Source organism: Oreochromis aureus, linkage group 17, assembly GCF_013358895.1.
Source record: "Oreochromis aureus strain Israel breed Guangdong linkage group 17, ZZ_aureus, whole genome shotgun sequence".
NCBI classification, from domain to species: domain Eukaryota; kingdom Metazoa; phylum Chordata; class Actinopteri; order Cichliformes; family Cichlidae; genus Oreochromis; species Oreochromis aureus.
In genome coordinates, this window is record NC_052958.1 from 2,981,273 (window position 1) to 3,006,354 (window position 25,082).

Below are 25,082 nucleotides of genomic sequence, written 5' to 3' on the forward strand. Positions count from 1 at the left end.
GTTGCTTCTGCATCCATCGTCTTCAAACGAAACACGATGGCAAACGTTAAGATCACCAAGAGTGTCCCGGGCCTTTGCCCTGTCAGCCGCAGCTGTACAAGACTGCTCTCGGCGTTCGTGGCGGTTCAACGTTTTCAACTTGCTGCTGTGGCGAATTCTGTATCCATGGCAACCAAAGGGAGGCAAAGACTACAGGAGCTGATATTATTATGTCTGAGTTTCTTGAATTATGCCTCCTCAGCAGCACAGAACAGACAGATCAATGAAAAGAAAGTGTCTGTCAGCAACATCAGAACGTTCAGAACCAACCAGCAGCATCAGGACACTAAGCTGAGGCAGCAGCTCTCGTGCAGCATGTATACCACAAGCTGCTGCAATCCACTGTCAGTGTACATTTATTAAAACCTATAGTGGGAATTGGTATAACAGCCAGTTCAACGTCAACTGGTAATAGCCAAGCTCAATAATAACTGTTGTCTTATAGTTGTATTTGGTACAGATAAAGGAAACAGTAAATTCTTTTCCTCAGCAGAGTAGGAGGAGCTAGGAAATGCTAGTGTAGGCTAGAGTACTAGCTTTCTTGCCATCAGACTTTTTGACATGTGGAGTTGTTTGGCATGTGTTATCGTTGGTTTTTGACCAGTTCTCCTGTGTTTGGAAGCTTTTATAGCAGGTACAGTAGTTATCACCAACTCTCCTTTGTTGCTATTCTCTGTATTTATTTCCGGCCGTCCTCTCTGTCCATGACAGTAGATGAAATGGTCATTAATGACTGCAACATGCAGTAAACTCTCTCTCTGTGCTTAAATGAGTGAACACACATTTTGTAAATAATGTCTTAAGTTTCCTGAGTGAGTCTTGGATTAGTGAGGTGCACTAGTATTGTTCATTTAATGAAAATATGGTAAAATGTTGCTGAGAATGACTAAAAAGGATTACCCAGCCACCCCCTCCCATTGTACACACTTACAGGCAGACTCCACCTTACAAGTATTTAGTTGATGACTCATACAGTGATATCGATCAACTTTTTTTCCAGGGACTAGAGAACTGAAGTGACCGTGGAGAACCTGGTTTGTGCTTTGTTTCTGAGAGCAGGAATGTTATTTTGATTACTGGGTTTGTGAGTAAAGACTTTTCTTGCGTCATGACTGCCTCATGACCCGTTGTCCTAAGTCACAAACTAAGTTAATTCTTCTCCCTCTGAAGCGTTGTAAGATCCAGAAGTTCTTTTTTTTATCTACTATTTTAAGATGCTTCATAAATTATTGCTCCAGTTAAATGTGTCATTGGGAGGCCCATCCTGGTTCCTATCACACAAAACCTATATTAGACACATCCTTGTGGGTGTTCCACCAAAATAGAGCGAGCCAGTAAGCAAGTGTAGGCAAATTCTGTCTTTTTTTCCCAACTGTAAGTCGGTATTAAACTATGGATTTCATTTGTGTGAGTTGTTAGCTCAAAGTCTCCTTTATGAAGGATGTGGATCTGTTACATAAAGCCTCCAAATAAATGTGTTGCAAGTTAAAAATGTAGTCAGTTTGAATTATCCAAAGGGTCGGACAGTATAGAAGTCGCATCTGTGCTATTTCTGCCGTTGTGTGCAATAGTCCTTTGAAACTCCCTTCAGTGAGTTCATCTGGCTCCATTCTGTCATCTCAGCCTGGCTGTCCAAGCAAAGTACGGTACTCTTGGGAGTGGCCTAATTTAAACTGCTCCACTGTTTATAGATATAAGCTGATCGTATAGCAAGTTTGCTCTGTGTTTATTTAGGTCTGGGGCCTCTGTGAAGATGATCATTGGTGTGAATAAGAAGGACACACCAGTGTTGACATCTTGGAGACCATTGGGGAGACGGCAGAGCAGACCAGTTCAGGATCAGAGACATGAGCTCATCTCTTCCATCCCCTATTCTCAGGCTGAAGAGAGAACTGGGTTTTAATGGGGGCCTCTAGCAGGGGGTTGACTCAGGAAGCGGTTTCGGGTTAGCAGGAATGCAGTGAGAAGACAACAGCGTAGATTTTCAGGCTAAAGTATGAAGCGAATTTGAATTTTGGCTTGCACATAAAGTATACACACATGCCAGATATTTATTCCACTGACCTGACACCAAAAATGATGTAGCATACAGAAGAGAAATACTGGAATACATATGTTTTATTCTAACTTAGCTTTAGATAATAGCCCCAGTGGCATCAGACTAAACAAGACAGATTCACCCATGAGCTGTTAGTCAGCCCTCCTCAGTATAATCAAGTAATCAGGAAGTGTCTGCTAATCACACAGACAATCTTTCATCATCTAATGTGTATGTGTGACTGCAACCCTGGGCAGGACGCAAGTGGGGTAATGACAAAACACAGCGTGTCTGGCTGGTGGTACTAACGGACTGAGAGCATTGTGAGTGGCTGAATGGCACGTAGGCACACAACATAACACACTGTCCTTGCCACACCTTATCACCCTGCCCGCCTCTCCCTGTCACCGAGTGGAATGTTGTTTTGATTCGGCTGCACTCACCGCTGGCTAATCGGTGGACGGCTGTTTGTTTACATTTAATGAGTGCAGGCTAATCACCGTCCCTCATCAGAGCACTTTGGAGTGGAGGGTGGAGGTTTGCAGGGATGTTTCTTCAGCAGTGTGCGGGAAATGGCACGAGGCCTTGGGCTGTGAAACGTGACTGTTGCAACATGAGCAAAGGGAATTCCCACTATAGATGTTTTTAACTGAGAGCCATCATATCTGTGATACTCCCGCTCTGTGTTGACATACCTCAGGTGCAGCACGTGCTGTTCCAGGTAGGTAAAAGGTGACAAGGGAGTCATGTAGAATGGCGCTGATGAAATCCATAGGCAATATTGTGTTAGGCAGAAAATGAGAGATTCTCCATGAACAGCTGTTATTTTTACAAGAGTCTGGTGCAATGTTTGGGATTCAGCCTAACATAGTTGGGCCATTTAAAAATGTACATAAGATGATTTAAAAAAAAAAAAAAAAAATGTTTCCAGTATGGCCACGTCCATGCTTTTTCATGGAAATAGTGTATACTACTGGATTATACTAATGTCCCACATTCCAGTGCAGTAGTGATGCATTTCAGATTTTCTTTTTTTTTTTTTGTAATAATACATAAAGTATTAAACATGCAATCAATATATCCACTACTGACTGTCTAATCAACAGAATGGTCTGGAACCAGCTGCTGCTGATGCAAAGAGAAAAGAACAACTTGTACAGCATTGCTATTTTTGTTTACTGGGGACACTGACGATAGAACTAGAACGTATTTGATGTATGATAAGCAGTTCAGCCTCACCGTCCTCTCCCAGCGGTTTCTTGCTTGACGAAAAGCAGTTTTCTACTAAATGTAGCCTCTATGCTGTAATTCGTATAGTAACAGCGATGACCCATTTGCATTTTTCTTGTGGGTTTTTGCTGGTGGCGTGGACAGTTTTGGACCTGCAGACAGATGCAGAGACATTTTTGAAAAATACCCAGATTTAGAGCAACACTGCACCCAGCAGGCGAAAGGCATGAGCAAAGGTGGCGAGAAAGTAGGTCAGAGGGAGGGAAGCGGTGGGTGTTTGTTAGTGGGTAGGGGTAGATGCACATACAGAGCAGAAATGGTGCAGAGGGTGGTGGGAAGGATAGTTAGATTGGGTGAAGAGGGTTGAGGAAGAATTATTTTCTCTATCTTCTGCAGCTTGCTGCCATCTGGGACGTAAACCAAATGTGCCAGAAAGAGCTTTCTTGCCCATAGTCTATATTTGAGTAGTTAGCACTGTTTATCCAAACACTTAACAGACTGCTCTGTTCTAAGAAGAGATGTTTACAGGGCTCAGGAATTTGCAGCACTGTGCTTAAACATGAAAATGAATGTCAGTGCTGTCACCTCCATTTTAATCATAACAACTAGTGTTCGTGTAATCAGCTGTTGTCACTGGAACTATTACTGTAGGTGTGAGCCTACATGTGATCATGTCTGCATCCCTTTTGTTGATCTATTGTTTCATAATTGTGTCTTACTTTGTGTTACTGCTCATATTTTATGACTAATCACACACCATGCAGGTGCAAGTCTATCTGGAGCAGAGGGGTCGGAGAGGTATTTTATGGAGAATAAAGTACTGTGTTTAAGTGAACAGTAGGTGGCACCACTAGCATGTGCATTTTTGGAGTTTGAAGCAAGTTCAACCATTCAGTTCACCTGAAATTGCCAGTGCCACATGCCAATTTGTATCCACTTAAACTGGAAGAGAGAAAAAATGTAGCTAAACAAGCTTGGGGGCCATGTTTTAGAATGATGGACAAATTTACTCTGCACATCTTTTATATATATCTCTATATATTTGTACTTTATAGTTAGGGCCCGAGCACAAAAGTGCGAAGGCCCTATTGTATCTGCTCTGTTTCTTATTATTATTATTATTATTATTATTATTATTATTATTAGGGCCCGAGCACAAAAGTGCGAAGGCCCTATTGTATCTGCTCTGTTTCTTATTATTATTATTATTATTATTATTATTATTATTATTATTATTATTATTATTATTATTATTATTATTTCGGCAAATGAATCGGCCTTTTGAGGGCCTAAACATGCTCGAAAACTCATGAAATTTTGCAGACTCGTCAGGTCTGGTGAAAATTTACGTATTTTAATGTCCGTGAGACATGTCCAGGGAAAATTGGCTCAGTAGCGCCACCTAGAAAAATGAGAAACGCGAGCCTCCGAGATGGGTATGACCTACATGTATAAAACTCGAACACATATCTAACGTTCGGAGACGCACATAAAAGTCTATTATGGCCATGTCCTAAACCCAACAGGAAGTCCGCCATTTGGAAGTGAAGGTGACATTTTGGCTCTAATTTTGCCATTTCCATGCCTCGAACTTTTGCGAACTCCTCATTGGAATTTCATCGTACAAGCTTCATATTTGGTCAGTGTCAACTACACACCTGGGCCATGTTAAATTGCGGAGCTTTTGAGTTTTCGGGTTACTGTGAGGCCGTGGCGCCACGGCGAATTTCGATGACTCGCCATGAAAATCTTATTGCCTCTCGTTCTGTCATACATTGTCCGACCTTGACCAAAGTGGACACATATGATAAGGCTCCACCCCTGAACATATTTCAACTGCCATATTTGACATCAGGGACAGCGCCACCTAGTGGGAACAGGAAATGTCATGTTTTACACTTTGGGGTACAGTATTGTAATGGGTGACATCTGCAGCCTCAAATTTCTCCAGGAAAGCCTTAAGGAGTTGGTCTTGGGTTACAGAGAAAACTGTGAGTTTTCGCTGAAGGGTGTGACCCCAGCAGCATGGCGAACATTGAGGTCTCGCCATGAAGAAACAAATTAGTGTAACTCAATGAAATCCAATCTGATCAGTACCAGATTTTACAGGGATGATGTCAGACCCGCCCTGAACAGATTGATATGCCCATTGTCAGGAATACGTAGAGCGCCACCTAGTGGCACCAGGAAATGTCATGTCTTTCATTTTGTTGTACTGATTTTCACAGGTTCATCGTGGCCACCTCAAAAGCGGTGAATATCACCATCAGTCCCTCTTGATGCTTCAGTGAGAAAATTGTGACTATAAACTGAACGGCGCACCCTGGTGGCAACGCAGTTCACCATGAAAGATGAAGTGGCTTTTGAGGGGCTTGAAAAGTTTAAAAGTCTTGAAATTTGGCGCACACCTCTAATGTGATGAGGGATTTGTTTTATATGTTCATTTTCCTTGAACAGCGCAAAATGGCTCCACAGCGCCCCTACAAAATTTCAAAACAACAGCCCCTGCTCTGTGTTTTATGTATGAGTTTGAAACCTGGCAAGCTTATTGGAGATATCAAGATGTACAAAAAGTCTCTTGGAGCAGTATCCCAAATCCAACAGGAAGTCAGCCATTTTAAAATTAATGTGTAAATTTGGCGACATTTTCCCTCTTTTCAGGCCTCATACTTTGACGAACTCCTCCAAGGGATTTCATTAGATTTACGCGATCTCCTGTGTGTGGAATCTAAAGACCTTTGTGATGTTAAATTGCGAAGCTTTTACGTTCAGGGAAACGGGTGGTCATGGCGGCACGTGGAGTTTCAATCACTCGCCAAAAAGCAGTAACCTGCTGTCGCTCAAAAACACAATGTCCAATCTCTCCCAAAGGTCGCAGGCGTGATGAGACTCGAGCTCGGAAATGTTTGTTATGCCATTTGTCAGCAATGGTTAGAGCGCCACCTAGTGGGACGACTATAATAATGGTTGAATGAGATGAAATTTTAGCTGGTGGTTAAATGCATGAATTCCATCAATGTGACATCAGATCGGAAGCGCTGGTTTTAGGTGTTGGGCTTGGCTCGACGCTACCGGGCGAGGGGCCCTCATATCGCTGCTTGCAGCTTTAATTATTATTATTATTATTATTATTATTATTATTATTATTATTATTTCAAATGAATCGGCCTTTTGAGGGCCTAAACATGCTCAAAAACTCATGAAATTTTGCACACGCGTCAGGTCTGGTGAAAATTTACGTATTTTAATGTCCGTAGACATGTCCAGGGAAAATTGGCTCAGTAGCGCCACCTAGAAAAATGAGAAACGCGAGCCCCGAGATGGGTATGACCTACATGTATAAAACTCGAACACATATCTAACGTTCGGAGACGCACATAAAAGTCTATTATGGCCATGTCCTAAACCCAACAGGAAGTCCGCCATTTGGAAGTGAAGGTGACATTTTGGCTCTAATTTTGCCATTTCCATGCCTCGAACTTTTGCGAACTCCTCATTGGAATTTCATCGTACAAGCTTCATATTTGGTCAGTCTCAACTACACACCTGGGCCATGTTAAATTGCGGAGCTTTTGAGTTTTCGGGTTACTGTGAGGCCGTGGCGCCACGGCGAATTTCGATGACTCGCCATGAAAATCTTATTGCCTCTCGTTCTGTCATACATTGTCCGACCTTGACCAAAGTGGACACATATGATAAGGCTCCACCCCTGAACATATTTCAACTGCCATATTTGACATCAGGGACAGCGCCACCTAGTGGGAACAGGAAATGTCATGTTTTACACTTTGGGGTACAGTATTGTAATGGGTGACATCTGCAGCCTCAAATTTCTCCAGGAAAGCCTTAAGGAGTTGGTCTTGGGTTACAGAGAAAACTGTGAGTTTTCGCTGAAGGGTGTGACCCCAGCTGCATGGCGAACATTGAGGTCTCGCCATGAAGAAACAAATTAGTGTAACTCAATGAAATCCAATCTGATCAGTACCAGATTTTACAGGGATGATGTCAGACCCGCCCTGAACAGATTGATATGCCCATTGTCAGGAATACGTAGAGCGCCACCTAGTGGCAACAGGAAATGTCATGTCTTTCATTTTGTTGTACTGATTTTCACAGGTTCATCGTGGCCACCTCAAAAGCGGTGAATATTAACATCAGTCCCTCGTGATGCTTCAGTGAGAAAATTGTGACTTTAAACTGAACGGCGCACCCTGGTGGCATCGCGGTTCACCATGACCAATGAAGTGGCTTTTGAGGGGCTTGGAAAGTTTAAAAGTCTTGAAAATTGGCGCACACCTCTAATGTGATGAGGATTTCTTTTATATGTTCATTTTCCTTGAACAGCGCAAAATGGCTCCACAGCGCCCCTACAAAATTTCAAAACAACAGCCCCTGCTCTGTGTTTTATGTATGAGGTTGAAACCTGGCAAGCTTATTGGAGATATCAAGATGTACAAAAAGTCTCTTGGAGCAATATCCCAAATCCAACAGGAAGTCAGCCATTTTAAAATCAATGTGTAAATTTGGCGACATTTTCCCCTCTTTTCAGGCCTCATACTTTGACGAACTCCTCCAAGGGATTTCATTAGATTTACGCGATCTCCTGTGTGTGGAATCTAAAGACCTTGGTGATGTTAAATTGCGAAGCTTTTACGTTCAGGGAAACGGGTGGTCATGGCGGCACGTGGAGTTTCAATCACTCGCCAAAAGCAGTAACCTGCTGTCGCTCAAAACACAATGTCCAATCTCTCCCAAAGGTCGCAGACGTGATGAGACTCGAGCTCGGAAATGTTTGTTATGCCATTTGTCAGTAATGGTTAGAGCGCCACCTAGTGGGACGACTATAATAATGGTTGAATGAGATGAAATTTTAGCTGGTGGTTAAATGCATGAATTCCATCAATGTGACATCAGATCGGAAGCGCTGGTTGTACGTGTTGGGCGTGGCTCGACGCGCCGGGGTGCGAGGGCCCTCATATCGCTGCTTGCAGCTTTAATTTAACTTGAAACTGTAGTTTATTAGTTTTGGTTAGTCTGTGAATCTGTCAAAGTGTGCAGTATCTCAAATCTAAAGAGGCTAATTTAGACATTTTTGAAATGCTCTTAACTTTTCCCTGTTGGAAATCACAATAATAAAATTCATTATGCAGATGAAACAGTTTGCATGATAAAGATGCATATGCTGTCTTCTGCACTGCAGAACTTAGGCAGAATTCGATGAAACCGTTCCCATAGGACACGTTGACCTTCAGTGCTTGACAAATCTGTACTCACAGGCTGAGGCTACCGTGCCCCATTACTATTCTACACAGGTTGCGGGCATTGCTTCACGAGTGCACTTGCAATTGTCAGCATCAGCACACCTATGTGTTCTCCAAAGACCTTAGTTTATTAGTTATACGGTAGCCTTTGGTAAATATTCATCCTCATCTCTCTCTTCTCTTTCCGGTGAACCGTCGTTGTCCATGTTCGTTGTCTTCCTTCTCATCCCCCTGCCTGGCTGGAGTGAGAGCAGCGGGGTCCATGGAGAGAGCTACTGATGGCTGAGGAGCTGTGTACCGGCTGGTTTCGCATCATTGCAGGTACAGTAGGTAAAACACCTTTATTTTTGCAGCAGCACATCACCTCCTCAGCAGTTTGAACATGGATCAACAATTTACCCTTAGAATAAGGCATGAAGGTCACCCACCACTTTCAGTTTCTGCATTTTTAGAATCTCAAGCAGTTTACTCACTGGTCCTGCAGTGAAGTGGACTTCATACTGCATTAGCTAATGCATGCTTGTATTGATGCATGACAATATATGAATGCTTTTGTTTGTGTTTGTGTGTGTGTGTGTGTGTGTGTGTGTGTGTGTGTGTGTGTGTGTGTGTGTGTGTGTGAGTGAGTGTGTGTGTGTGTGAGTAAGTGTGTAAATGAGATGGGAAAGCTAGAAAATAGAGCAGCATAAGTTCCTTCCTATCCAGACACATGCAACTCATTTCTCATAAGCAACATTCTCTTCTACTTCCTGTATGTCCATACATCATCTACCTTTTGGTTACATTTGAAACCAAATCTAATAGAGATCAGATATTACAGAATTAAAGACGTTTCCTTAGATTACTTGCTGATAATCTGCCTTTACTGTAACATAGTCTACTGGTTTGTTAATTTAACAATACAATTAAGAAGTTAAAAAACGTTATGTGATGTGTACATCATGTGCACATGTGTCCTTGATCCAACATGGCTGAGTTAAATGGCCAAATGACCTCCTCAGTGTGTCCTAAAGTTCTCCAGAGGCCTGGTAATGAACTAATTATTTGATTCAGATGTGTTGACTCAGGGTGAGATCTAAAATCTCCAGGACACCGGCACTCAAGGCCTGGAGTTGGACACCCCTGGTATAGAAGAACTGTAGGAGACCGATGCAGTACTGTGAAAAAGTGTTTTAATATTAGACCAATATAACCTGAGTAAATGAAGAAAAAAATGTACTTTTTAAATTGCAATTTCATCTATTAAGTAGGGATGGGTATCGTTTAGGTTTTATCCGATACCGGTGCCAAACCGGTACTTTTGAAACGGTGCCGGTGCTTAAACGGTGCTCGAACCGGTGCTTAAAGAATGGAGAACACAAACTTTGTCCAAAAACCTCTCATGTTTAGCTGTTTTTTTGGTAAAAAGATAACAATGTTAGCCTTTTCTGCAGCTATAGGGCATATATGGTCTCACTCTTGGCTGGAAGCAGTGCTTAAACAATGGAAAAAACACAAACTTTGTCCAAAAACCTCTCATGTTTAACTGTTTTCCACTTTTTCTTTGGTCATTTTAGCCTTTTTGGCCAGGGTGAAGGGAGTATCTGCCATCAAACAAGAAGACAGCCGCATGTAACTACGACGGTGTTTGCTAGTTCACCTTACATGCATTAATGTAATAATGTGGTTAGCCTACTCAACGTAAATTACACACGAACAACATGAAGCTACTCACACAGAGGAGAACGGCTGCTGCTGCCATCATCATCATCTGTCATCATTTCTGCTACACTGGCAGGGCTAGGGGCCAGGACTCTACTCTTCGGGTTTTTGGGGGATGTTGCTAACTCCGGGTCCGATAACAGGCACCACACCTGCAGTAGATGTGCACGGTGTGAGGTCTCGCAGCAAGCTATCAAACACGGCGCATTTCTCAGCTTTTAAAAAAACGCTATGCGTTGCCAGGTGTTTCATCAGATTTGAGGTGTTACCTCCTTTGACAGTATCACAGTATCAGCTTAAAGCACTTGTTGCAGGCTGCTGAGTTTGCATCTTTTGCTGTGAAGTACAGCCAGACTTTGACCACTTTGCCTTGGACATTTTTAATCTGTAGCTCTGCTCTAAAAGAACGTACGTACCTGGGCCCGCCTACTATCCTCGGAAAGGTAAAATGATTGGCTAGAATCCAAAGTGTATGACATCTCAGGAAAAAAAGCACCGAAATAAAGCACCGAAATGTGCGCTGCTTTTCGGTCTGGTTACTACCGTTGATGTCAGAACCGTTGCCATAATGGCACCGGATACTGGTGCCCATCCCTACTATTAAGTGGGGGGAAAAGCTCTCCAAACCTAACTGGCCCTATGTGAAAAAATAAGTGCCCCCTGTGTTAAATCATGAATTAACTGCAGTTTTTTTTAAAGTTCAGTTTCACTCGCCACACCCAGACCTGATCACTAAAATCTCCAACAGCGCATTGACTCATCCAAGAGGTCACAAAAGAACCCAGAATAACATCTGAAGGACTGCAGGATTCACTTGCTTCAGTTGAGGTAGTTCAGGTGTAGTTCAGGTGTAGTTCAGGTGTAGTTCAGGTGTAGTTCAGGTGTAGTTCAGGTGTAGTTCAGGTGTAGTTCAGGTGTTCACGATTCAACAATAAGGAAAAGACTGGGCAAAGATGGCATCTGTACACAGCTTAAGCTTTAGGAACATTTTAGTGCCGTTACGTTTGGCATAAAACTAAGACAGCATTTTGTAAAAAGAGCATCATACCAAGAGTCAAAGGTGGTGGTGATGGAGTGATGGTCTGGGGCTGCTTTGCTTCTTCAGGATCTGGACGTGTTGATGTAATTGATGAAACCATGAATTATCCTCTCTAGCACAAAGTCCTGAGCGTGTATGACATCAGTTCGACATACCGATTGATGTCCAGACATTCTCCTTTGTATGTAGTTGGTATGTGTGCTAGGGTAGTTAGTAACCCCCCCCCCCCCCCGTCTCATTTTTTTAAATTTTTGACTTTTTCATTAACTGCTGTGGCAGCACTAATTAGCTGCATAATCATTATGCACGGCTCTCTAATAGAAATAAGAAATATTGTTTTAATTGCTAACTTACTCATGGAAACAAATGAACTATATATTAATGGTACTACAGTACAGTGAGTTAATGGTGCCATATTTCTGATTCAGAAGCATCAAAGTTCCAGCACCAGCACAAAATGTTAAATATCTGTCATGATACTCTGTGGACACTAGATGACAGTGTAGGGGAAGATGATGTTTGTCTTGAGGCAAACATAACCAAGCATGGCTGAAACTAGAAGAACAATGGGGAAGAAAATTAGCAAGGGATGGTGTAAGTGATAAGAAAGATGAATGGATAAAGGCAGGGAGGATAAAAAATTACAAAGGTCACAGAGATTACTTAGCAAAGCTTTAGAGCTACTGGGACTGGGGGTAAGATGAGGGTGTGGACCCTCTCCTTGGGGGCATCAGTGGTGGTTGCTACAGAAGAGCTGGCCCGGCAGCAAGAAAAGGATGAAAGGAGGGAGAAGGCAGTGACATGATGAGTAACATCGAAGCAACTTGACAGAAAATAATGCAGTGAAAATGAGAAAGAAGCGTGAAATTATAAATGTGAGAGGAAGATTTGGAGAGAGTAGTTTTATATCACAGCAGTGTAAGAATGACCTCAGGAAGAATAGCTGCTGAAGTGCTTGAGCTAATGGTGATTCTAATGAACTGAGGTTGCCCAGCTGGCTCTGCTCAAACATGAATAACGACGTGTATTTTGGCTCTTGGGATTATTCTATAGTTCTATACATGCACATGTATGTGTAGAATAGGATAGAATGCCTTTTATTGTCACTATACACATGAACAATGAGATAAAGAGCATCTCCTACTCAGTGCAGACCTGTGGGGAAGAGAGGGGGTGCACAGTTCTGCAGCACTATATACATATGAACACTATATAAATATATAAAATGAACAAATATGCAAATAAATAGTGTTATGTATTTACAGTGTGGTTATTGAATTAAGTATTGCACAGTGGTGATGGTAGTTGTGTAGTCTGTGTAAAGAGGGAAGTCCTTGGATTGGGGGGGTAGAACTTTGTTGATCAGTGCATTTGTGAGTTCAGGGTGGTCACGGATTTTGGGAAGAAACCGTTCTTGAGTCTGTCTTTGGGCTGATGCACCTATAGCGCCTCCCTGAGGAAGCAGGTTGAACAGGTCAAAATCAGGAGGCCTATATATGTATATAGCATGTAGTCTTCTTTGCTAACACATGTTCATCACATGCTCTCTGTGCTTTTCAATGTGAATAACATAGATGTGATTTGAGGTAATGTGTGAAAATTCATAAACAGCCTGAATGTGCTATAATTAAAGATTTTGTATAACTTTATCAAACATCGGTAATTAAGAGGATATTAAGAGATGTGCATGTGCAATTTTTTTTTTTTCCAGAACCGTGAAATGCAATTTATAAATATTTTAAAATACATTTTAAAAATGAATATAGTTATTTAGTATGTTTTATTAATAAGTGTGTGAATGAGGCGTGTAGTGTAAAATGCTTTGAGTGCTCAAACGAGGTAAAAAAGCATTATAATAGAACCAATCCCGTTACCATTTACTGAATACCTACTACTACTGTTACTACCTCTTCAGCTGCTCCTGACACTGCCAGCAGTAGAAATGAAACATGAGTAAACATGTCTTTTCCAGACTTAAAGACCAATGGGTACAAATTACCCAATGTCTGCATTTGTGGCTCATTGTTATTCTTTTCTTCTGTTTCTCCAGAGTAAAATCTCACTTTGCTGTTTGATTTGTCACATTTGCCCCCACCCCTCTTCACTCTCCACCCTCTCATAGAAAATTAATCAGCGCACACACACAAACACCAGCACACACCCCTCTCCGGAGGCTGGTCTGTCATCGGCTCTTCCTGTTTGTTGGCTGCAGCTGTAGCCTGCGTTGCCGTGACGTTGCACCGGTCGATTCTCGTCCCAGTGCGGTGGGAAAGCACAGAGACAGAAAAAGGCAGCTAAATGAGACAGACTGGCAGAGAGACGGTAAGGTGGGAGGGAACGGGGAGAGGAGCAGAGAAAGAGAGGGCAGAGTGAAACCGCACCGATATTCCAAAGAGGGCGGGACACGGAGGCAGTTACTAGAGAATTAGGTGCTGTGCAGGACGGTGCAGGGCAAGGATTTTGCGCAGTAGTCACTTAATATAGACCACATTTTTATTTTTGTATCAACATGGGTTGTCACTTGACTCATACCCCCATTATTCTCTGTGTGACCAAAAAATAGATTCATGCCTGGGTACCTCGGCACTGACATAAGGTAGGGTGAAGGGTAGCTGTGTATGCATGTGTGTGTGTATGTTACTCTGTTTGTGTGGCTTCTATATTTAAACCGCACATATCTGTTTGCTTCCTTGGATGCTCTATTTGGACATGTAAACATGTAAATGTGCACAGTTATTTGTCAAGTAAGAGAGGTTACTAATGTAGCCTTCTCTCTTGGGGGACAGTGTCAGGAGATTGAAGCTGTAAGCCATGTGACTGCACAAAGAGCTGCAGGGATTGGCTAAGGTCATCTGTGACCTCAGCATACTGCCTCAGCCCCCCCTCCTCCAAACACACACACAACCCTCCCTCTAAATCTCTCCACCTCCTTCTCCCTTCCCTGCCTTTTATTTTTTTCCTCCAGTTTGCTTTTTCCCTACCTCTCAGCATCCTCGGCTGCGTGTAGGTTTGAGCCGCAGCAGCAATAGCAGCAGCAGCATCCATGGCTCCAGCTCTGATCGACACCTAGGCTGTCCCTACCCCTCCTCTCTCTCGCTCTTCCATCTCTCTGTCTCTCTCCCTCCTGAGCTAGTTGACAGGCGACGTCTGGGGGTGTTGGAGGTTCACAGTTAGCCAGGGCGTTAGCCACGAGCACACAGCTGCTCTGCTGCCATCAGATCTACTGTGTGTTAGTAGCCAGGAGCTTCTTCTCTTCCCCCTCCCCTCACGGCAACACCTTTCATTTCAGGCTCTTTGGAGATTGAGGAATGCAAATCTGCAACCATGATGGAAGGTAAGATCATTTTATTCTGTCTTTTTTATGCCATCCCATTTTTTCTTTTGTAATTCAGGATAATCATTAATGTCCTTGTTCTCGTGTGCTTCATCTCTTAGCAAGTGTATGAGGTATTTGAGGTTGAGATGTCAGTAGCTGTCCTTCTGTTTCGAGTACACGCATTTTGTTGACTTGCTTGTTATTCTTGGGAAAAGGGCACAGCCACTGAATATCTACAACAGAGGCACAATGGCGAAGCTAATTGAAGCGTGTGTACCTTTTGTGTGTGTGTGTGTGTGTGTGTGTGTGCGCACACGCGCATATGTCCGAGAACCCCCAGCCCCCCTTTTTCCCGCTTCCCATCGTAAAGGATTATTTGGATTTATTGTGCAGGAGGGCTTATGTGCCCAGCTGGCTCACTTGTATAAATTTTCTTTGTATGGTGTGCTCTGAAACGCATGCACACGCTCACTGCGCTGTATGACTTTGCCGTGTGTTCACACTACATGGCTGTTTAACCCAGCACTTGTATGTTTGCACCGGCAAGTGCACGCGTACATTTGAGCCTGCCGATGGCTGGACTGAGCCGTCTCTGTGGGATTAAGCATAGTGATGAAAAAGAGAATTCATCATTGTTTTTAATGTCATGTCCCTTTAATTGGTGACATCATTAGGGGCAGGCCAGTGATGTAGGAATGAATCTCTATAGCTCTGCAGCTGGCACACGAAACCCACCATCCTTCTGTTTCATGTCTTTTATTTCCTGGATTTGGTTTAGAAATCCTGTATTCAGTGACCAGTTGTGTGTTCTATGAACAAAAATGCAAAAGCTTTGAATTGTGTACATTTTAATTGTCTTAAGGTAGAAATTTTCAAAAAATTCTGGATGAATGCACGAGGAAAATCAGTTATTTTGCCTCTTCTGTTTTGATGTCGGATGGCCTTACTACAAGATGAAATTACCTCAGTGGCAGTGCTGATGAGGACAAATCTCAGCATGTTGTCTGGTTTTATGTGTTTCTCTATCAGTGTTTAAAAATAAGTGACAGCTATTGAGTCCTTTACGTTTGCATTGTAGGCAGGTAATCCTACTATTTGGTAATTTGGACTTTGGGACATGCTGTGCTGTTCACTATGCCAGTCCCCTGATTTCTGATGGATTTGTGAGCTTGAGAGAAAATTTCAGTGTTTAAAGGTATTGTGCTGAATAAGTAATGGCTATTTGACCAAATGGCTTATCACTTGACCTTAACTGTGTATTGTCATGCTACAGTATCATGAATAGGCTTACTGTCACTTACTGTCTCATGTGTCATTATACAATACACTGCGTAGTAGGTTATGATTTATATAATGGCCATACGGCTCCACCCTTTCCATCAGACCCTGCAATTCTCTTAACACTGAGGCCTCTAACAATGATATCTAATAAGCTCATGCTGCTCATGCAGACACAAATAACTAATGAAAAGTCATGTTTGTTTTTGAAACAAAAAAGGTAAATCTGGGTAACCTTTTCCTTCCTGTAGGCCGCAGCAGCATAATATGATTCCATGTTATGTTCAGTGTTGTATTAGGATACAGAATCACAGTGACAGCACTGGGCAATTGGACACTAATGGACTAAACTAGAATATGATGAGCTAATGGTTTAGTGTATTGTCCTGTCATAGATCACTTAACTGTCTTGGGCCAAGTTATTGGGTAACCAAAAACTACAGACCATCTATAAACCACTTACCTTCCATCAGCATGGCTAGCACAGGCTTACCATGGACTAGTGAGGGCAGGATTACAGTCAGGTGTTAAAATTGGATGCTAATCCTTGTTAGCTCTGCTTTTTAAAGCCCAATGCCACAGCCTGCATGATTGGCCCTGACTAACATACAGGCTAGAAGATGAGTAGTTACTTAAATGTAACTTAGAGCGAGCGGTACAGGCATTTCCTAACGTGTTGCTAATAGCAGCTAAAGTTAGCTCCTCGTAGCTGTTCTGAGAGATGGCTACTGTCTCAATCTAAAATAGACATACATTGGTCTCATTAAACTGCTTACTTTTGTTTCAGTTGCTAAAATAGGCTAAAATAGGTAGTCACGCTGCACCTTTTAGAGAATGTTGTGTTTCCTTAGCATGGTGGTCTGTTCATTGTTGCATGTCGTAGAACCAGGCCAGTTCTGAAGTGTTGTGTTGTCATCATCAGCTGCAGCAGCCATTATTCAGGTTGGCTGGAGAAGCTCAAACATAGACCAAAACATTTCACACTAGTGTTGTTTAAGAGACATCACAAGATGCATGTATCTCAGTTTTATTAATAAGATCCTCTGTTCGATCGTGGGAAGAGATCCTTCTGCGAACATGCAGAGTTATCTGCTGTGGTGACCCACAAGGGAGCAGCTGAAAGTAGCTTTAGTTCTGCACGTACTGTACATTACCCGGGTCAGTCTTAACTTTCAGTTTTCAACAGTCGTTTGCAGTAAATGTCATTTGCTTTGCTGCTGTATATCATGTTTTTGGATTAAGTTTCTGCTACATTAATTTTTGTTCTATTTTGCTTCTGTGGACGTTTCGTTTTATCCAGTTTTAAACTTTGCTGTTTTATGCTTGTAGTGTTACTGTCCAATAAAAAAACTACTTTGATAAGTAGCCCTACTTTCAGATTTATGACACCACATTTCATAGCTAATCCACCAGGTGCTTATTTTAAGAACAAGGAGAATGCTTTTGACCGATACAGGAACATTCAACAGAAACATTCAGTGTCACCATATTTGGATTTATATGGTTTTCACAGGACATTAAAGCTACATCCACACAGGAAGCGTTTGCGGCGATTAGTGAAGTGAACCGTTCCCGAGTTAATTGGAATTATACTAAAGAAGGACACTAAATATAGAGAGAGGAAAAGGTACGTCTGTATGTCAGTATTGGTAGTTTTTTTTGTTAATTTTAAATGGCTGCAATAATTCCTGGCTTCATAAAGGTTGTAATCTTCAGTTTTTCTTGATTATAGGTGTTGAATCGACTCTATGATTACATACAAGGATGTAGGGAGCTACTTCTGCCAATTACATACCAAGCTGCTTTTTGTTGATAACTGGCTTGCGAGGTCATCAGCGTTGCTCTCCTATGGTTTCAAATATCATCTCTTCAGCAGGAAAACGTGAAGTAATTTACTGCATTTAGTCTTCTTACTGTGATCATTCGCATTTATGCTGCTCGTCTTCTCACCCATCACAAATTAATTATTCGACAAACATGTTTTTAAAAGTTGCCCCCATTGGACAACCTTGCAAGATAGAAGGTAGCCATGCTACTTAGTTGAACAAGCTACAGTTTATTGAAATCGTGTATCCGGTCTTTAAGTGATGACGTGTGAGTCCTGCTTCCAGGCCCAAACTACTGTGTTTATTAAGGCTGTTGTGTTTTTAACATGTTTTAATGTTTTGTATCTTGTTCTATTTAATCTGAACAAGCCCCTAAAAACAGTCAATGATCACTGTCGGCCTCTGTTTTTTATTACACTATTCATTTTAAAGATGATTGCATTTGTCCCTAACCATCGGGAACCCTCACGTTAACTTTTATCGAGTGGAAAAAAGTTAGCGTTCATCCTCCAGCTTCACTGTTTATGCTATGCTAACATAGCTGTGTCGCTAGCGATCACGTAGCACATCATTATATACCAGCTAGCCCAACTTCAGTAACCCTACAAACGTCACTGCTGTTTAGTTTTCTGTCTTCATTTATGTTGGAAGTGATAGCAGAGCTGTACGTTTGAATGTTTCAGGAATCTCTCAGTCAGAACATGCTATATCATGTTTAGGTGGAAGCTAGCGAGCTAACTTCCTGCTAACTTCTAACGCTGTTAAATGTATTAAATCCTGTTTTCATGGATGCCTGGATGTTAAACTTAATTGTAACAGCTGGCAAAGCAGCAAAGCAGATCATTTTATTAAAGATGAAAGAATTTAGACAGTTTTTAACTCTCAGTGATGCTGCAGTGTTCGTTTGACTTTGGGACCTGAATCGGAGTTTGGACCCGGAAACGGCTAATGACGTCAGACTTAAAGAGCGGATTATGCTCAGTGTCTTTAACTTTGTTGCTAACAACAGACCTAAAAACTGAGATATACTTTGTATGGCAAGACTTTGAGCTAAAAGTAGGCCCACTGGATTTCATTTGAAGTATTTTTCATATTTCTTATGCTAGCACACCAACAGTGAGAGGGCAAACGACCCCCAGGGAAGAAATGGGAGAGAGAAGACGTGTTCAGTCAGAGCAGTGAGTTGTGAGGAATATGTAGTGGTTGATAAAGATCGTCAGACGGGGAGGACTGGAGATGAGGCAGATAACTTTAAGCAATTAATAAAGACATTTAAGATTTTAATTATCTGGTTATATGTATATACATACACTTAACTTCTGTAGCCTTGGAGACGAGGTACAAATCAGACGTGTATGTGCATCCATGTCCGTGTTTGGTGCTCTGTGCGTTACAAAAGGGATCAGCTCCTATCTATTGTTCTCTATCTGATCAGTTGCAGTTAAAAACCAAAGGGCTGATTAGACGTGTCTGACCTTTCCTCTAGCGGTACTCTGGAGTCAAAACTTCCTTTATAAGGCAAACAGCACCAACATTTTTCTTCATCTACCCTAGAGCCAAAATATTTTGTGTTTCAGGCACTTACTCTTGTTTCACCTCTGGCCTAATTGTAAACTCTGTACAGAGTCTGGTGATATTTTCTGATCATGACTTGAAAAACACTTTTATTTTAATGACTGCATGGTATTTCCTGTGGCACCACCATAAGGGAGAAGTTCATGTTGCAGTCCTAGCCCTGATAAGGATCGAAGATTAGCAAAATCAGTATGTTTTTGGTATTCTGTCAGAATCTTTAGTACACTTAGCTACAGTAATCATTTACTACCCTTAATACACTAAACTTGTACTGAACAATTTAGTCAGCCATAGACAGTAGGAAGCTTTAATCCTGGTTACCAGCATTTGGAATTAGACTGTCACAGGGGAGGCGTAGTATTTAGAGCTTGTGTGGCTGAAAGTTGGATAAACCCTTGATTTGAATGCAGTACAGCAGAGGACGGAGAGGAGCTCAAGACATATGGTGGGTTCCACTTCGTGCCTTTATTGGTCTGTTTGTTATTTAAGGTTCCAAGCAGCAAAATTTAAGAAACATTATTGTTGTTGTTGTTGTTGTTATTATTAGTATTATTATTAGTATTATTATTTGCTTAATTCATCATTTATTTGCATTGTCACTGGTGCTTTTGTCTTCTGCATTCTGTATTTTGAGGCTTTCGTGACATAAAATATATTATAATTAAAATTTTACCTTTAAAGTTGCATAATAAAGATCGGATTCTGCTATACAAGCTCAGTTAAACTGATGCTGTTGAATTCAGGATCATTTTCTCGGCCGAGGTGAAATGGTGAGGGTTCTTGCTCCTGGCTTAGCTGGAACAGTCTGTGATATAAATGTCATAAATACTTTATCAATATGTAAAAAATTATTTCATACACTATCATCTTACCGGGAGAAAGTTCAAACTGAATATTGCTGATACGAAATAAAGAACACGTCAGTCACTCTCACCCATCTCTGTAGTCGCTCTTTTTCTGAGGATTGAGGATTCCCTGCCTGTAGGTAAGATCGCTAGAAGGCAACGAGCAGCTCTCAGCCTGTGCTCAGGTTTACGAGGATCTTTCAGATTAAAAATACTAATGACTGTGTTACTAGAAAAAAATGACATAGTGTAGATAGTATTCGAGTGTCTGAACTTTGAGGGTACAAGCTCTGCAGTGACTCAAAAGAGCTAACGTTCATCGCATACAAGTTACTTTTTGCCAAAAGAATGAGTGAATATCAGAATCAGAGAAACTTTATTAATCCCAGAAGGAAATTGAGTTGTCATAGCAGCAGATATACAACAAACATGAAGCACTGATATAAAGTGAGTGTAGAAACAGATATTAATGGATAAATATTCAGATAAACAGATAAATATAGAGAGGTATAAATATAAAAGGACGTGTGTGTGTGTGTGTGTGTGTGTGTGTGTGTGTCATGGTGTACAACAGTGACAGGGAGTACCGAGGTGTGACTTATTCTGTTCCACATGTGTGGCTCTGACCCAAGTGGATGAATCAAAGAGTCTGATGGCAGCAGAAGGAACGAGCTCCTGTAACGTTCCCTCAGACGGTGAGGTTGAAGCAACCTGTTGCTGAAACTGCTCTTTAGATTGTCCAGTGTGTCATGGAGGGGTGGGAGTCATTGTCCATGGTTGCCAGCATTCTGTCACTGATCTGGGGTCTCTTATGACATAATTGTGCAAATTATCAGGTTCTGCAGTGAATATGTGAATAACTGAGTGGTTTGTAACAAGCAAAACACTGAGCACGTCTCCAAAAGTATCCCTGTGACTCACATATTTTAATAATTAGAGATAAAACTGCATGTAACTTCAAAATGCATTTTTTAAGAACTATGTGCTTGTTATTTATATTGTTAGAGAACCATGGAGGACATTGTGGTAAAACTAGTAGCTGTATGTTTGCTCTAGAAGACTTTTGTCCTACACTGGTTCCTATTCGAGACCCAAAGGAGTAATCTGGTGTCATTTGCCCAAACCTTTAACTCATGTGGAGCGATGCATTGGAAACCACCCTCGGTAGCCTAGAAATTTTATGACGAATACTAATGAATAATAATGTGAATAAGCAAAGCAGAATTGTATCTTCCTCCTTCTCCTCACAGCCAACTGACACATAAAGCTGTATGAACAGCTGCATGAAGGTAAGCAGGAGAAATATAGTGTCATCCATGTTTGGCAGGAGTGAGGCACAAAATCTAGTGTAGCGCTCTTGACAGGTTGTTGTCGATGCATTTTAGTAATTAAATAGGACACAATGAGAGAAAATCAGAGACGAGGAGGGGTCTGTTGGTAATTTCCAACATGCTTCTCTACAGAACGTATGAAAGTATGGAGGTGATCGACTACTTCTGACGTTGGTTTGTACGCTGGAGAAGTGACAAGTCTGAGTCACTGGCTTCTCCTAATAATAACAAAAGTGTGTGTGTGTGCATGTAGCACAGCATTAGATAACGCTGATATGAAAAACAAATGTTTGCGCATGTGTGGTCAGGTCATCAATGTTTGTTTGTGTGCGTCTTCCTCAAAGTGTGGCAGACACAGAGGAAAGCTCTTTGTTGAATGTGTCACAGTAGAATGGGTCTATTGTGGCCGTGCTTTACAAGTCTGACAGAGACCCAAATGAACTTTCCCACAACAAAGACACACAGAGGCAGAAATTCAGGAGGGAAGGAGATGAAGTGACAGCAGTCGGAATTCATTTGCTGCTTCTTCTTCACACTTTTCGTAGCACCATATTCCATCGTAGACAAGAGCCCGTCCAAATTCTGTCTTGTTTTTTTGTTTTTGTTTGCGCAGACACACCCGATCACGCGCAGACACACCCGATCACGTGCAGACACACCCGATCACGTGCACACACGCGTAGATAAGCTTATGTAATGATAACCGAGATTCAGAGCAAGGTAAGCGGACATGTTTGTCATGGAGCGGCCGCTGGGGGAAGGCGAGGTTCTCATGTGATGGGATGTAATGAGACTACATGATGTGTGTTTGCTAGCTAAAAATGAAAGGCACTGCATGTAATTTAGCTGGTAATTTTTCAGTAATATTAATATTTAATGTTTTCCGGCTATAATTACATCTAATGTCCCAGTCGGCAGCGTAGTGGTTTTAAATTGAGATGCTGTGCATTAAAAAGCAAACGTGGAGTACCACAGACTGTTAACGACTGACTAAAGATGCTGGTTTCAGCCTGACAGGACCCACGCAGGGATTAGAGGAGCCTGCTGTCAAAGCAGTAGGTGATTTGCTGTCAAAGACGTGTGGTCTAATTTAATCAGTTTCATCATAAAAAAAAAAAAAAAAACCAGCCTGGTCTTGTGATAACGCACCTGCCGTGTTTGTGTTGTGGTTTTGAATTTAGGTGAGAGCCGGTTGAATGTAGCTCAGAGGCCTGTGCGGCTGTGTTGTTACTGAGCAAAAGTTTGAAGGTGAATCAGAGGCTGTGCTCGTTTCAAAAGTGCTTTATCTTTACCGATGATCAAGAATAATTCATTTAGTCAGCTACAAACGATGAATGCTAAAGTTACAAAATAGCTAAAATCAGATGCCTTGCTGGATATTAAATGTGAAATATTTCATGTTAAAACTTTAGTAAGTTTACAAACAGGAGTTGCGTCTGGTAGCAGAAGGCTGCTTATTGTTTCATTTGATTGATATCAATTGCTGTGACACGCTAAATTAACTGAAATCTACAGACAGGATTTTTGCATCGATCCAATGGACAACTTACTTGGCATTATGACTCAAAGCAACGAGGTTAACGAGCTCAGGGCAGAATAAAATGTTTTCAGTGAGACTGTATTGAACGTGCCCTGCTGTTGAGCCAAATACAAATGGCAACAAGGTCTTTCATGTTTAATCCACAATAAATGGGGGAAAAGTCTTTTTACATTAGCATAGTCCATGCAGAGTAAAGTGGATCAGCTCACGGAGCAATCCCAAGTAAGCAATTTGAGAAGAAACATTAACATAGAGATGCACGGACAGAAGCTGGCAGAAGGATATTGTATTTGTTTTAAATGTTATATACCTATGTGGTATGTGACTTTTGTTGCCATGATGCCAGGTCTCTCTTGGAAATGAGATTTTTACCTGGATAAATAAAGGACTAATAATAATAAGAAGCTCTGCAAAAGGAGAATGAAGACGATGCTCTGCAGCCATTTCAAGGAGGGAGCAGGCGAGCAAAATGAGCGGTGTAGATAGAAAACGCGATGATGTGAGTTAAAAATTCCAAATAGGATGGTGTGAGAGGTGAAAAAGGTGTGTTTAGTTGAGTCACTTTGTTTGCTTTTGTGTGACATTTGTGGCATTTCTGGAATTTGACCAGATTATATGATGAAGATGAGCATAAGCACTTCATTTATTTATTTTCTTTAAATCTTCTGCTTTGGTTTAAAATCGCAGCTCAAGGCATATCCTCATTTCTGTCATGACTGTGAACAAATCCACAGGGTTGCAGGAAACCCCTCTAGGAAGTTGGATGTATTTTGCTATAAATATTCATGTGTGTCTCTGTATAATGTATTCATCTCCCAGGTTGACTCTTACTGCTTGGCCCAATCTCCTTTTACTCTGCTTAATTAATAAATCAGCGTGACATAACAGTGCAGTTAAATGGATGCATTTGCGTATTCTTTGTTTGTGATTACCCACTTACCCTGAGCATCTGTATCTACTTCAGTTAGTCATTTTCTGGGTTTCCCAGAATACCTTTCACCAGCCCCTAGAAAATCTCTATGTAGCAGTGTAATAAAGGTGGAAGTATTTTAGTGTGATCTCAGTTTCACATCCAGTCACCCATGTTATTGATAAGAAAATATAGCTGCAAAGAAGAACTGAAATATGCTGCTTTTATACTTGGGGATAATTAGAAAAAGTGTTTTTGTTTTCATCCTTGTATCCACGCAGAATCCCCCCTTTTACCATATCTGTTATGTCTGGATGCAGCGTTTCACGTGTGTGGCTACAAGCCAACGCAGTGTAAACAGACGTCTTTTTCAATCAGCACAGGCTTGCACTAACACAGTAATGCAGAGACCCAGCTACAGGAAGAGATTAGGTTGATGCTGGCTTTGTTGAGAAATGTAGTGATGACGGAAGGGTTGAAGGGTTTGGCTGTTGGAGAGCAATAGAGGGATTGAGGGCGATGGAAATGTGCAGCGGTGTCTCGCCTGATGTGCGTGATGTGTGCAACCTGGGAGCTGAGTGTGGGTCATTACATATTTGTAGTGCATGTACAGTTTATTGGGCTATAGGCCTGATTTATGTCCAGGCTTATACTAAAGATCTGGGGGGGAAATCCTTGATGTCCTCACTCGACCTGTCAAAAAGTTCTTTTTATTCCCATTTAAGAACTCAAGAAAAAAAGTGTAAGAGGTAGATTACCCAAGGTAAAACACACACAAACATACTTCAGGCAGTGAAGTACGTTTGCAGCAGTGCAACTTTAATAGAGATTTTCAGCAGCAGGAGAAGTAAATTAAGCCTGACGGTGAACAAAAGCAGTGCCTGCTCACTTAAACGTACAAACCTCGTATCTGTACGCAGGCAACATGGCAAAAAGTTGCTACTGCAGCCTGTGAAGCATTACAACAATACTTTACCTCATGACATTTGGTACAGACTTTCCAAAACACATTTAGTAGTGCTTGTAGAAAAACTCGGTGCTTCATTTTTTGTCGTCTTTCTTATTTCTAATGTTAATTTGTTCTGATTAAGAGTATGTTGAGACATTACACTCTGTAAATTTCAGTAACTTCTGGAAAATTCAATCATTCCTT

General features: G+C 41.6%; 1 protein-coding gene across 8 annotated transcripts in view; it reads left to right on the top strand.

Moving 5' to 3' along the window:
- The window catches only part of sgip1a (SH3GL interacting endocytic adaptor 1a), a 75,682-nt gene that overhangs the window by 7,086 nt on the left and 43,514 nt on the right, over window positions 1-25,082 (top strand). For all 8 annotated transcript variants that reach the window (XM_039601129.1, XM_039601131.1, XM_039601134.1 and 5 more), the window contains exons 2-3: window positions 8,814-8,898; window positions 14,598-14,642. In XM_039601129.1, the coding sequence (XP_039457063.1) occupies window positions 8,847-8,898; window positions 14,598-14,642 (97 nt within the window). In that variant the 5' untranslated portion in view covers window positions 8,814-8,846. The remainder of the gene's footprint in view (window positions 1-8,813; window positions 8,899-14,597; window positions 14,643-25,082) is intronic.